The 14,633-nt window shown below is 46.3% G+C and overlaps 3 protein-coding genes across 3 annotated transcripts in view; 2 read left to right on the forward strand and 1 right to left on the reverse strand.

The window, feature by feature from the left end:
* ABHD11 (abhydrolase domain containing 11) overlaps positions 1-573 on the reverse strand; it is a 42,072-nt gene extending 41,499 nt beyond the window's left edge. Inside the window, exon 1 of the mRNA XM_061604884.1 lies at positions 383-573. Coding sequence (XP_061460868.1) covers positions 383-448 — 66 coding nt within the window. The 5' untranslated portion in view covers positions 449-573. The remainder of the gene's footprint in view (positions 1-382) is intronic.
* The window catches only part of LOC133374241 (claudin-4-like), a 46,857-nt gene that overhangs the window by 29,589 nt on the left and 2,635 nt on the right, over positions 1-14,633 (forward strand). The window lies entirely within an intron of this gene.
* Positions 9,299-13,165, forward strand: LOC133374325 (claudin-4-like). The gene has a single exon (XM_061605079.1). The coding sequence runs from the start codon at positions 10,463-10,465 to the stop codon at positions 11,090-11,092; it is 630 nt and encodes a 209-aa protein (XP_061461063.1). The 5' UTR covers positions 9,299-10,462; the 3' UTR covers positions 11,093-13,165.

Raw genomic sequence — 14,633 nt, forward strand, 5'->3', positions numbered from 1 at the left:
AGCAATTTATGGCCCCAAAAGGCTAGAGTATTGGTTTAGGACTGTGGAGACTCGGGTTCAAATTCCCACTCAGACTACAAGCCTGACTGAGTGATCTCGGACTAATAATAATCTCTTAGCTTAACCTACCTCACAGAGTTGGGTGCGGATAATAGAGGGAGAAGGAATTATGTATGCTCCCCCCAAACTCCAAGGAGGAAAGGTGGGATGCAAATATAATGTCTTTCTGTATCTGTATCTGCATAAGACTGTAGTCACGCCGTAGTTCACGTGGCCACTCCTCATCTCCCCCACACACACTGCCACCTATCACATTCTGGGTGTTTTCTGAGGAACTGAGGTCCTAATCCCAGAAATAGCACCTTCTCACCAAAGTACTTACCAGCATAGACAGGATTTCAGGCGTAGCACAGTCCAAACCAACCAAGGTCAGATACAGGGAATCCATACAGGTCAAACACAACTCAGAAGCAAGGCCAAGAAACAGCCCAAAGTCAAGATCACAAAGCACAACAAGGAGACCAAACTAGAGCCAGGCCCAAGGAGCAAAGCTCAGAGAGCAACCAGCCAGAACCCCACAGTCTTTCAAGCAACAAAAAGGCCTCAGAAGGAGGACTTATATACTTTGGCCTCCTAAACCACACCCTATCTACAGCTGCTGGCACTGAAGGAGTATCAGGGATTCCCGACTCACAAGTAGACGACTAAGTCTGGATCCGTATATGAGAGTGTGCTGTTGCTCTTTGGCCTGGACCTGAAGCTTCTGATGCCGGTGCTCTTTGGGACTGGGGGGCAGCTCCACCTCCTCCTCTGACATTTCCAGAGGTTCTTCCTCCAGGGGATCCTCGGCATTGGATTGAGGGGTCCCCGCTTGCTGCGCATGGTCCCTGACTTGTGGGGTGTTTTGTTCATCCTCTGATGGTGGAATATCTCTCTCCCCGTCATTCCTTCCATGCTGTCCCCCTTAATTCTGCTATCGCTGCAACCACCACTGGCATGAAGGACAAAGGGGTGATGAAGGGGGTTGACAAGGTCTGGAGGGAGCAGGGGAGTTTGTGAGGGGGTGGGAGTGGGCAGGGTTGATGTGCGAAGCGAACGGGGCACAGCCCCTAGTGTGCATATATAGATAAGGTTACTGATAGATGCTCTTGGAGGTCGCTGATTCATAGGGTCGCCATAAGTCATAGTCGACTTGGAGGCACATAACAAACTGTAAGTTGAGCAGTTAATGTGCATAATAACTGGCCATTGTGCACATTCACAAGGTTTCATGGAGAATGTGCACATAATCCCTCCATGAAGAGGGAATTGTGCACATTTCCTGGTCATTATGCATCATCCCCAACAGGCCTTGGAGAATGTGCACATATTGCCTGAACTTTGCACATTCTCTGACTGTTATGCATCAACAGGCCTTGGGGAATGCACATAAATGTAGATATCACGACACAGTGAGACACGGTGAGACCAGAGTTCAATTTCGGAGCCCCCCTCGTAATTCTGGTCTCCGCTTTTATTATTACCTCCGCCTGGAGGCGTGGATTATTTTTTCTCCATAAACAGCCTATGACCTTTAACTATTGTATAACATCACGTACATACATAGGACAACAGCATATCTACGTGGCAATATGCAGGCAGTTATTTAACCACTACAGATGTCAGTATCGTTTACAGCCATAAAGTTAACCACATCCTGTTTTTCCACTGGTCAGATCGCAATGTCTTGAGAGATAGTGTACTGAGAACAGCAGCGTGGTTTGCCAACGTATGCTGTTCATTCAGTCCACCCCACATCTCCCCCTTTTTTATTTTTTAGCAAAAAGTAATTACTACGTAATGGTCGCGGAGCAACAGGTGTACACGTCTGGAAAAGGTATTGTAAAAAACAGCATAAGCCTATACTTAAAATGAGTAAAAGAATAGCATATCTAAGAATCTGACTTAGCCATCCAGTGGGCAGCCAACTCCAAAGCCACTGCCACCAAGTTGTAGGGGCGTCCTGCAAAATGTTATTAGCTAGATCCTTCAAGTTTTTTACCTGTGCTCTGATTTCAAAACTGTTGTCAGTTAAATTAAAACAGCACATATTCTTTATAGTTTCGCACCCCAACTGATGTTGTAATAGCAGGTAATCTATAGCTGCACGATTATCCAAGATAGCTTGTCTTAATATACCCTGCTCTTCATTTAACAAAGCAATGGCTCGAGAGGTGGCATTTATCATCTTAACATAATTACAGGCTAATTTATGTAATTGATTGCTGTTACTTACTGCCAATGCAGGAAGTCCAACAAGGGAGATGGCTAGTGATACACTTTCTGCTTTATTAAGCAATTCCTACGTTGGGCTAGCAACTCCCTTTTATGAAGGAAAATGGGAACCAGTCGACTCAGGCAACAGATGGTATCAGAAATATTAGCGGGAACATAATTAAAAGTGGTTTCTCCACATGTCCAAAACCATCCACCTGGTAAAGGAATGTGTCCGTACATACTGGATATGTTAATGTGCTGTGTACAATTCCATGTGGGTCTCCCAACCTTTAGACATCCCTTCTGCACCTTATGTCGACTACAATTAACCATCCGAGCACACGTATTATTAATGGAATTTGCAACATGTGATGTAAATAATTGAAAAGCATTAACAGGCAGCTGGAAGGTTGGAGTTCCCCAATTCGAAACAGTATGATATTTAATCTCTGAAGTATTCATGAATCGCCCAAGTCCTGTAATGTTCCCAATATCCCCAGGTGCTTTGCATACGGGTATTAAACATGTTCCCAACATACCCATTTCCTGTACATGTTCAGTCATGCAAAAGTCACTCACATTTGTCATTCTTGCTAACTGAACCCAGATATTGTGTTGAAACCGCATCCCCAACTCCTGCCCCAACCTGTCAGCCCCGGCGCTTCCTAAAATCCAACAAATGCAAAGTACAAAAATAGAATTTGTATTTAAAGACGCAATTAAAGCAAGAATGGTATTCTCAGTTGTCTTGTCCACCCCGGCTTGTTCCATTGCTTTTTCTGCTTGTGTTGCTAAGTTCTTTATTTGGCCCCAAGTCACGGGAGGTTGCGGAACATTCCGACCACGCTTCCTGGAAGACATCCCAGTATCCTGAAGTTGCAGAGAAAAATTAGGGATGGGATTCTTAAGATTATCGTGCCAGGACATCGTCTTTCCAGGGCCGGATACACCTAGCAGGTACCCACACAGGACCGTCAGGCGTAGACACAGCCGCGTAACCTCGACCCCACGTTATAAGCGGAACTGGGCCTTTCCACTCTGGATTTGGTAGTTGCCGAAACTGCACCCGCGGGGCAGGTAGAGACTCCGACTGCTGAAAATGCCGCTGCGCTCGAGTAGAAAAGGAAAAATGAGTATTGGGAGATTGAGACAAATTTAAATGATTAATGGTAAACAACACTTGTGCCAGCCACTCCTCTTTGGTGGCCAATCCCAGTGGTACTCCTCCTTTTTGTTTTTGTTTAAGCAAATGCTCTTTAAGGGTACGATTGGTACGTTCGACGACAGCTTGACCTGTAGAATTATAAGGAATACCAAACAAATGTGTAATGGACCACTTAGTGCAAAACTGTGCAAATTGCTGTGAAACATATGCAGGACCATTATCAGTTTTTATCGTCTGAGGTTGGCCCATGATGGCAATAGAACGAATGACATGATTAATAACATTCTTAGTTTTTTCCCCTTTCTGAGGAGTTACCCATATGTATCCGGAATATGTATCTACTGTAACATGCAAATACTTCCATGGGGAGAAAGTAGGAAAATGTGTAACATCCATTTGCCACAACTGGTTAACTATGAGACCTCGTGGGTTCACTCCTGGTTCTGGGGATAGAGTTAACTGTGTGCATTGGGGACATTGTTGAATAATGGCAGAGGCTTCCTGGGCAGTAAGATGGAATTGCTTCTGGAGTGCTTTAGCATTTTGATGATGAAGGGCATGACTTTCTATGGGTGTGCAAAGGAGGGCACGAAGAGCCTGATCAGCATATTGATTACCTTCTGTTAACAATCCTGGGAAAGGTTGATGACTGCGAATATGAAATATAGCAAATCGACAAGACCGAGTATGTATGAGTTTTTGAAGTGTAAGCATAAGAGCAAGTAGATTAGTGTCCAGCATGGGAGAGACATAACTACCGGGTAATGCAAGTACAACATTCTTAACATAAAGACTATCGGTAATAATGTTAACCTCCTGATCTGCAAAAGTCAACAGCGCCATACTAACAGCGGCCAACTCAGATCTCTGAGCGGAAGTTTGGGGTAAGGTGAAAATTGTCTTCCAAACCCCCTGCTCGTGCCATGCAACAACCCCTCTAGTTGGACTGCCATCAGTATAGACCGTGACCGCAGGTAAGGGTTGTAAACTGATTACAGATTGAAACTGGATAGGAATTTTTTGTGTAATTTGAAGCCGTGGATCTGATGAGGAACGACATGAAATTGTGCCCAAATAAGAGACTAAAGCCCATTGAAGGTCATCAGAAAGCGCAACAGCATTTTCCCATGTGTAAAGTTTAAGAGGCAACGAAATTTCAACCGGATCGATACCTAATAATTGCCTTGATCGTAATCGTGCTTTTTGGATTATTTCTGCTGCTTGCATTGGCAAAGTTGTGATAGATGACTTTGGTGTATGGGCTAAGTAAAGCCACTCTATTATATGTGTAGCATTGGAGCCTGACTCCTGAGTGAGTGCAGCAAAAAGTTGGCTTCCATCAAATAAAACAAATAAAATCAGTGGTTTATTCAATATTTGTCGATCCACCCAAATAGCTTTTAACGTTGTAGAAACTAATTCTAGGGATTGCCTTGCCTGTTTCGTTAAAGTAATAATATCTGCAGGTTGACGTCCTTGTTTTAAACATTCAAATAAAGGCCCCATGTCTTGAGTGGTAAGTTTACAATATGGTCGAATCCAATTAATAGAACCCAAGAATTGTTGTAGTTCTACATAAGTTGGCTTCATTGACAAAGTAAGACAGGGCCAGAGTTATTATATACAGGAACAGTAAACGCAAATTTCGGTGCGTCTTGCGCTTGTAACGGTATTGTGAAAAAGCAATCTTTCAGGTCTATAATAGCTAAGGAATAGTCATATGGAATTAAATTTGGATTAGGCGTCCCACATTGTAGCGGACCCATGGGCACAATTAATTTATTTATTTCTCGTAAATCATGTAAGAGCCTCCACTTTCCAGATTTCTTTTTAATCACAAACACTGGGGTGTTATAAGGGCTATTACTTTCTGCTATATGATCAGCTTCCAGTTGCTCCTTTACCAGTTGGTGCAGAGCTTCTAATTTTTCTTTGGGTAAGGGCCATTGTTCTACCCAAATGGGTATGTCTGTCTTCCATTGTAAAGGAAGAGCTGCCTTTTGTTGGCTAATCATTAATAACAATGGTGGTCTGGAATTGCTCCAGTAAATCCCTTCCCCACAGATTTACTGAAATGTCCAAAATACAAGGGCGAATGTGGGCTATACGATCACCATCAAGAGCAACAACTTGTATCCAATCCTTACTCCGTTTTGAATCCTGAGCTCCGCCCACTCCCCACACAGAAGGGGCCACTTCTACTGGCCAAGAGGATGGCCAGTTATGTTCAGCAATTACTGTGACATCTGCCCCAGAATCTATAATACCTTCAAAAAGAACATTGTTTAAACAATACTTACGAACCGGTTTCTCCCTGGTCACTTCTGCCAGTACTGCAGCTACCTGTGGATGGAAAGGATTACCTGAAATACTCACACTCGGCGATTTCGTCCTTGTAGATCCGAATCCACCAGTACGTTTTTGGGAGGAAGTGTTCGATGTGAAAAGACGATATGGCAATAACAATAGTTGCGCAAAAGAATCTCCCTTCTTCAACTGAAGGGGAAGGTGACTCCAATACTGAATATAAATAATTCCCTGATAATCAGAATCAATAACACCAGGTACCACCATTATATTATTCTTGGAAGCAGAGGATCGCGGTAGTACAAGGCCTACGGTGCCTTCTGGTAAAGGGCCAGTGAGTGTGGTAGGCATTAAAAGAACTGCTCCAGGCAAAGGAACATCTTTTGACTCTGCATGTATTAAATCAATTCCAGCGCTTCCTTGAGTAGCAGGGGTGGGTACACTTCCTTGAGATTCGGGGCTGGAAGCCTGCCCCAAGTTCAGTTTCCCTCAATAGGACGGGAAGACACATTGGTATTGGTAGTGGGAGCTGAACGACACTGATTAGCCCAATGATAACCCTTTTTACATTTCGGACAGATTTTCTTTGGCCGGTTTGTAACAGTGCCCCCACCTTTAAATGCTCCTCCGCCAGGAGCCCGACATTCCCTTCTGAAATGACCAGGCTTTTGACAATTAAAACAATTGCCTGTAGGTTTGTTACCCTGTCTTAATGCCCCAGCTAACAATGTCATGGCATGAACATGTGTACCTACCTCTGCACAAGCTTGAATCATGTCTCCCAATTCATATTGCGGTCTATGAATAATGTTTTTCAAAATCTTTTTACAGTCTGTGTTAGAATTCTCGTAAGCTAATTTTAACAATAATTCCCCTTGTGCCTGAGGGTTATCAACCTGCCGTGTCAGAGCCTCTTTCAAACGGTCAACAAACTGAAAATAGGGCTCTGTTGCTTGCTGCCGTACATTCGTAAAAGAACGTAAGGGTTCTTTCCCAGCAGGCACCTTTTTAAATGCTTTCTGTATACACTCAGCAGTTCGATGAAATGCGGCTTCAGGCAATACCCCTTGTTGTGCTATGGTAGCAAAATTACCTGACCCATAAATTTGCTCGGGAATGATATTAGCATCCCCAGCTGCTATAGCAGCATGTCTAAATTCTTGGTCCCAAACTACATATTGCGAAGGAGTCAAAATCATCCTAAAGAGATCCTTCCAATCTTGAGGGATCATGTTATATCCAGTAGCTACTCCTTCCAACATCCCTTGTACATAATTAGCCGTAATCCCATATTCTCTTACTGCCTTATTTATTTCTCTAATAACAGAAAACGGAAGAGCTGTCCAAGTTGCTATGCGATTATTAGCATTATTAGGATCTGGCTGATATGTAACGGGAAAAGCTGAAATTGTACCCTCCCAGTCTCCCATTTCTTCCATAGATAATAATCCTGAGGCTGCAGCCTGAGCTATGGCTGCTTTAACCTTCCCAGTAACCTGTTCTTGTTGGACTGGAGGGCTATATGGAGGAGCATTTACAAATTTCTCAATATCCTTTTCAGGTGTAGGTAAAGAAAGTTGGGGATAAAGAGGAGTTTTCTGGTCAGAATTGGCAAACAGCGATGTCTCTTTTATCCCTAAATGACTAATGGCCTCAGCACACTTTTGCCATAATAAGAGATGGTGAATAGGTGCTCTTGGTTCTTCATGTAATTTTCTCCCTATCTTTATCCAATCTGACTGACGTAGTGATCCTTGCTCTGGATACCATGGACATTGACATTGAATTGTTTTTAACAATGATTCAATGTGAGAACGACTTACAAAAGCTGAGGTATCCTGTTTTAAAATTTTTTGTAGCTCTTGTGCATGAACCTTCTGCTGAGCTGACAATTCCCCCCCCATACTCACGAATGGGAGCTGTACGCTGAGGTGCACCGTTGGCTGATCCTGCCAGTGGGTACGAGGGTGTTTGTTCTGAATCACGTCGGGGTCACCAGATGTAGATATCACGACACAGTGAGACACGGTGAGACCAGAGTTCAATTTCGGAGCCCCCCTCGTAATTCTGGTCTCCGCTTTTATTATTACCTCCGCCTGGAGGCGTGGATTATTTTTTCTCCATAAACAGCCTATGACCTTTAACTATTGTATAACATCACGTACATACATAGGACAACAGCATATCTACGTGGCAATATGCAGGCAGTTATTTAACCACTACAGATGTCAGTATCGTTTACAGCCATAAAGTTAACCACATCCTGTTTTTCCACTGGTCAGATCGCAATGTCTTGAGAGATAGTGTACTGAGAACAGCAGCGTGGTTTGCCAACGTATGCTGTTCATTCAGTCCACCCCACACATAAATGACTGCATTTTGAACGTTCTCTGGGCAATGTGCACATTCTGTGGTGAGTATGCAGAGTGTCCATGAAACGTGCCTTTCCCTCTGTCTCTGGATCAGAAATCTGCAATCGGCACCCTCGGGGCTGCTCCCAGCCCATTGCCTAATCTTACAAGACCCACAACATGACCTCCCACTGCTCAGCAGGGCAGCAGGACGCGGGGGGAGGGGGGCTCCAGATAATGAGGCCCCTTGTCACCACTTTCACCTGTTCCCCAGTCACCTGAGCAGCATGGGGGTGGTGTGTGTGTCTTAAGGCAAAAAGGGCACTCAGCTGTGACGAGAAGCATCCATACTCCAAGAAGGCTAGGTTTGCCAGAGATAAACCACAGGCTTTGTACATCTGTATGTGCACAAAATCACAAAGCAGCCCACTGGGCTTCTTGATGAGCAGATGTGGGTGAAATGCCCGTTTGCAAACGCAATTTTATTCCCCATGTTTTTTCCAGGTTAAAACCATCTTGAAAAACGGAAATGGACTGCCTTCAAGTCGATCCCAACTTATGAGCGCACACTTTCTAAAAAACCAAAACAAACACCGCCCGCCAAGCGCAGTCCTTTCCTCTTTTTAGGTTTTGATTTTGCTCTGGTTCTAAATCTGTGGCTTGTTTCACTTTGTGATTTGCTTTGGGCCTCTTTCTGTGGGGAAAAAGGAGCAACTACTAAATGTAATCAACCAAAGTCATCATCATCATCATCCTAATCTTATCCAAGTTGTGTAGGCTGTGTTCCTACATACATTTACACAGAGCTTGGCAAAGTTACTTTTTTTAAACTACAACTCCCATCAGCTCCAGCCAGCATGGCCACTGGATTGGGATGATGGGAGTTGTAGGTCAAAAATGTAACTTTTCCAAGCTCTGCATTTACGGGCCAGGGAGTAAGCCGCCTTCAGCAACACTCCCGAATCTTCCCCAGTTCTGATTTTCCACAGGCCTCTGAGACGGACTGCCTGTGGGGTGTGTGGCAACCTTTGCTGCCTAGACCGGTTTGGTGCTTTCGGTGCCGGGGGTGTGGCCACCTTCCCTGTGGACACCCTCATTGCACCTTCGAAAGAGGATGCGGTGATTCATCTGTGGATGCCCTCAACAGCTGGCATGGAGAGATGGAGGGGCTAGCTACTCAGGAACGAGTCCGCTCTGGATTGCGAAAGAGGCTGTGGAAGGAAAAACATGTTCTTGCACCAGGCAGGAGTCCTGGAGCTGTGGAACTCATTGCCACTGAATGGCCTGTCGTTGCCCGTAGCAGAGAAACAAACGTGTTTTGTTAGCTGCAAGACAGGCCATTGGTCTGTCTAGCTCAGTGCTGTTGACGCTCTCCACGGTTTCAGGCAAGGGCATCTTTTCCCTTTCCCTCCTGGAGAGGCCATCCAAATCATTCAGCATCCAAATTGTTCCTGTTTCTCCAGAATGACCCTGGGGCCTTTCTGTATGCCAAGCAAGTGCACTACCACAGAGCTACAGCCTTTCGCCTTGCTGTCATCTTCTCTGATTCTTTTCAAACTGGAGATGCCAAATATTGATCCTTGGAACTTCTGCATGCGAAGCAACCACTCTGCCACTGAGCTCCTATCCCTGCCTAGAGCCTGCCTCACCGGATGCACGGAATGTGGTCCTCAGCTGGCAGGTAAATCTGTAGACGCATGGCCGTAAACCTGCAAAGGGTGGAGTTCAATGGCAATGACATGCAAAAGAAACCGTTTGCGACAATTCAATCAGAGAGTGAACATATGCCAAAGGACCCTTTGCAGCAACCGTAATTGGTGATGGCCCGGTCCTCTTTAACATTGCTGAAAATACCATTTGAACTAGAATGTTTGCAAAAGGAACACAGGGATCCTTCGCAACAGCAGACCCAACAATGCTGCTGAGCGAATTCACACCTCTAGTGGGATGGGACACCCTTGCTTCTATTCAGAGCCATCCTTTCAGTAAGCTGCAATTTAGCAGCATCAGGTTGTGAAGATCTGAAGATGCTTTGTCTCAGGATGACTCTTTCCTCTCCCCTCCCATTTTGCCCTGGTTGATTGTCCTTACGATTCTGCAACAGGGAAACTCAGCTCTTTCAGCCAGGGATGACAGCCCTGTTCTGGAGAAGCCAAGATCCTGGGCTGTGATGAGGACTCTGCCGGTGGAATCCTGGGGAACAGGTTTGAGCCACGGTGTCTGTTCTGTCTGGATGGAGTCAGGAAACCCCACCCACCGCTGCAACGTATAATTTTCCTAAATGTAACACTTGCCGTTCACTGGTGTTGACTTGCCTCACGCTCCAGCAGCCACAGCCTTCCCATTCCTCGTTTGGCTGCAGGTGCACGGAGAGCCAGGCACCATGGCCTCGATGGGGATGCAGATCCTGGGCATCGCCCTCTCCATCATCGGTTGGCTGGGCAGCATCCTCTGCTGCGGGCTTCCCATGTGGAAAGTGACTGCCTTCATCGGCAACAACATTGTGGTCTCCCAAATCATCTGGGATGGCCTGTGGATGAACTGCGTGGTCCAGAGCACCGGGCAGATGCAGTGCAAGGTCTTCGAGGCCATGCTGGACTTGTCGCAGGACCTGCAGGCTGCCCGGGCCCTGGTCATTGTCGCCATCATGCTGGCAGCGCTGGGCATCTTCTTCTCCATCATTGGCGGGAAATGCACAAACTGCTTCGAGGATGAAGCAACGAAGGCCAAGATCATCATTGTGGCTGGAATCACGTTCATCCTGTCTGCCATCCTCCTCCTCATCCCTATTTGCTGGACCGCCAACACCATCATCCGGGACTTCTACAACCCGGTGCTCTCCCAGAGTCAGAAACGGGAGCCGGGGCCTTCTCTGTATATCGGCTGGGCGTCCTGTGGCCTCTTGCTCATCGGGGGAGCCTTGCTGTGTAGCAACTGCCCCCCGAAAAATGAGAAGTCATACTCAGCCAAGTACACAGCAGCCCGCTCGGTGCCAGCCAGTAACTACATCTAACGATCATCCCGTCTGGGAACCTTTCCACCGAGAAGGTGGATCCAAGTGACTGAGTAGGTTCTGCGGCAGCAAGAGACCCTCCTTTGCCCAAGACCTCTGCGCATTTGATCTTGACTCTGGAAGCAGGTGTTCATTTCCTACGTTCGCCATCTTTGAACCAGGCCCCTAAAAAGGCAAAAGGGTGACCAGACTGTTGGGTTGACCGCTACCACCACCCAAAGCATGCTGGGAACTGGCTTCCACCGCACCTCCTTCAAGCCACAGAAGAAGAGCGACCTTTAGCGCCATCCGGCTGATGACAGCTTGCTGAGTAGGCCTCGAACTGTCAAGCGAGATGTCAATGCATAGCCCGAATGGGCAGCCCAGTGACAGATGGGGGGGTTGCGGGGTTTGGGGGGGGCTTGGTTCCAGGGGCATTTCTGGGTTTGCCTAGCAGTTGAAGACAGATCTCCATATCTGGCATGGATTGGCGGTGTGATGGTTGCAGCCAGTACTAGTTAATGCAGAGTTTAAGCTGCTGAGAGCGTTGTGTTTGAGGCCTTGGATGTGGCCTGGGAACCCACAAAGACTCTTAAGGATGTTCAGGGTCCATTTCTGGCCCACTTTCTGTTTGGTTAGTGACTATCCAATGATTGGGGCAGTGTTTTTTGGGGGGGAGGGGATGTTTAAAGACAAACCAGCCTTCCCCAACCTTGGGGCCGCCCAGATGTTTTGGACTGCAATCCCCATGGGCACTGGGAACAGCAGTCCTGACCATCTGGAGGACACCAGATTGTGGAAGGCTCAACGCCCTCCGTCCCTAAAAATAAAGAGCCCAGTCTGTGCAGTGACCCAGCCTCAATTTGCCGGTGCAAGTTCTGAAAATGCATGGGCTTTCCCAGGTGTAAGGTGCTCGGAGATCAAGCGGAAGCGCATCCAGGTGGCTGTATATGTCTTAGAAGAAATGGCCGGCGGCTCAAAAACTAGAGAGGCGAATTAGGTCTCCGCTCGCAGGTCCTTATGGCCATGCATAGAGAGAGGCCAGGGGACTCAGGTTTCTCCCAAGGCAAGGCTGTGAATTTAAGCTATGCAATGAGGGGGAAATATGGGTACTTCCAGAGGGGGGAGGCTTAATTTGCAAAGGGGTTGTTGGCATAGGTAAAGGGGTAATTTGCAAAGGGGTTGTTGGCTAAAGTTTTCCACAGAAAGGGTAAATCTGGATGAAACAGGGTGAAAATACGGGCTGGCATTTTGATACCGATGACGTCATGTAGGCTTTGCCTAAAGCCCGCGTGTATTAACAGCACTGACTGCACATTGAACATCCCTCTGGATGCCCCCGTAGTCTGGCAAGCAAATGAGGTGTTTTGCCGTCGTCCCTGACACGTCTCTCAGTTGAAACCGGGTCAGCCAGACCTGGCATGTGTTTTCAGTGCTGGGGCCAACATGCAATAATTGAATGAGGAAGGGCCATTTACCTACCAGCGCTTTTAAGCTGGCTGCACGGGATAGTATCTCTGACCACGTGCAGAGTGCCTTCCCCACACTACTGAGCAAACACAGAGTGTCTCCTCCTCCAATTTCTCTATTAGAAAGGTGAGATTCACAGGACGGTGTTGGCCTGTGTGACAAGTAATATATTTTCACCCTGTCTGGCTTTATAGTCTATACCAAGGAGGGTTCATCCATCCAGGGCTTTGATCTGAAGGGCGGCTTCTTGAAGGCCCAACCGACTTTGAAATTCAAGGCACTGTCATGAAGCGCATGTCTCTGAGCATGTGCGAAGTGTCTCCCACACACACACTGGAAAACCCTAGAGTTGTGTCGGGTTTTTTGGTAGGGAGTTTATCTAGGTTGAGCCCCAGCGCCTCTCATTCTCCCAAATGTTTGCACGGCCCAGGTGATGCTGTGATGTGGCGTGCTCCTCCTGACAGGCAGGCTTTTTGTATTCTGTACCTGTCTGCACTGGTGACACCAGAGCTGGAAGAAGGAGCCGGCGGCTTTTCAATTTGGCATTCTGGTGCATGTTTGTGTGTTTCCACATTTTTTTCAAATGATCTAAATGCTTTAAATAAATACTAAACGCTCCCCCCACTCTCTCTGTTCTATATATGTCTGCACTACATATTCCTTTGATGCTATTTCTTTTCATCGTTTAGGTGCCAAGGGGAAAATGACTCAGTTTTCTACTGACACCTACATGATTGCCAAATCCTCTGTCACCTCATTGGAGTTGCAACATTTTAGCCTCTTTGTTATGAAGGGCTTGTGTGCCTTTTTGAGGGATTGCATTTGATCGCTGTCCTTTATAGATTTCTTTTAAATGTTTTTATGCTGGATCATAACCTGCTGTGAAGGCCCCTGAGGTGGAAGTGAAGGGTAACAATGAGTAAATGTTCCCCTGTGGGCAGCTACAGGTGGCGGTTTGCATTTGAATGTAAACCTGCCTAATTCCCATTTCCTGAAACAATGGACAAACCAAAACACAGCTGTCCTTTGAAATTCTCCCAATGTTGCCATGCACTCCAACCAAATAATCTGTACAAAAGTGTGTATATTAGGTAAAGGTGCACATTAAAATGCATATATTTGCGCAAATGACATTACAAATGCATTGTATCAAGGAAAATTGCTTGCCAAAATGTGCATATTGGGCAAAAAGATCGGGAGACACGCCCACTAACACGCTGACGAATTTTCGTGGGGGGAAATGGCAAATGGGTGTGGACGAATGGAGAAGTGAACCGAAATTTAGGAGAGGGGGAAGATGAAATCAATAGATTCGTCCATCACTACCTGAGGCTGTCCAAGCTGTTTAAGAATCCAGGGAGAGCTCTGTTGACTCAGACTAAAGGGCTATTTATTTCAGTATTCTGGTCCCCACAGTTGCTTCTGAGAAACCCCCAAGCAGGTGTGGAGGCAAAAACCCTCTGTTGCCATAATAGCTCCGTAGCACCTGGTATACTGCCTTGGGATATGGAGGTTCTATTTCGATAGCTTGCCTAACAGCCCAATTGGCCTCTTCTCTTCCCTGAATTGGTCTACCCCCCTTTTCAAGTCCGTCTAATACAATCATGACATCTTGTAGCACTGATGTCCATCGCTAAATCCTTTATTTTGTCTTGCCTGCTGAAGCATCCATTTCGCTGGCTGTTCTAGTATTATATGAGAGAGGGAGAAAAGCTCCTCTTGAACCACTGTGCATAATTTGATAAACCTCTGTTGGGTTACCCCCTTTGCCATCTAAACCTTGGTTCAGATATTTTCTCTTCCCTTCGCCCCCCCAAACTGTAGCATCTCCAAATGAAAAGGCCTCAAATGCTTTCACTTTTCCTTGCAGGGAAGGTGCTTTGACAACAACGACGCATCCACACCCCATCATTTTGGTGGCCACTTTTCCCACCTCCACAATATCGATTCCAGCACTGAGCAGGGGGTTGGACTTGATGGCCTTACAGGCCCCTTCCAACTCTAATTTTCTATGATATCCTTTTTTGAGGTGGGCAATGAGAGTGGCATGTAAATATTCCAAATTTGTCTGAACCTCCTTCCCCTCCACTAG

This window comes from Rhineura floridana, chromosome 21, assembly GCF_030035675.1.
Source record: "Rhineura floridana isolate rRhiFlo1 chromosome 21, rRhiFlo1.hap2, whole genome shotgun sequence".
Lineage (NCBI taxonomy): Eukaryota > Metazoa > Chordata > Lepidosauria > Squamata > Rhineuridae > Rhineura > Rhineura floridana.

Coding starts and splice junctions, on each gene's coding strand:
- LOC133374325 (XM_061605079.1), top strand. CDS start 10,463: ATGGCCTCGATGGGGATGCAGATCCTGGGCATCGCCCTCTCCATCATC.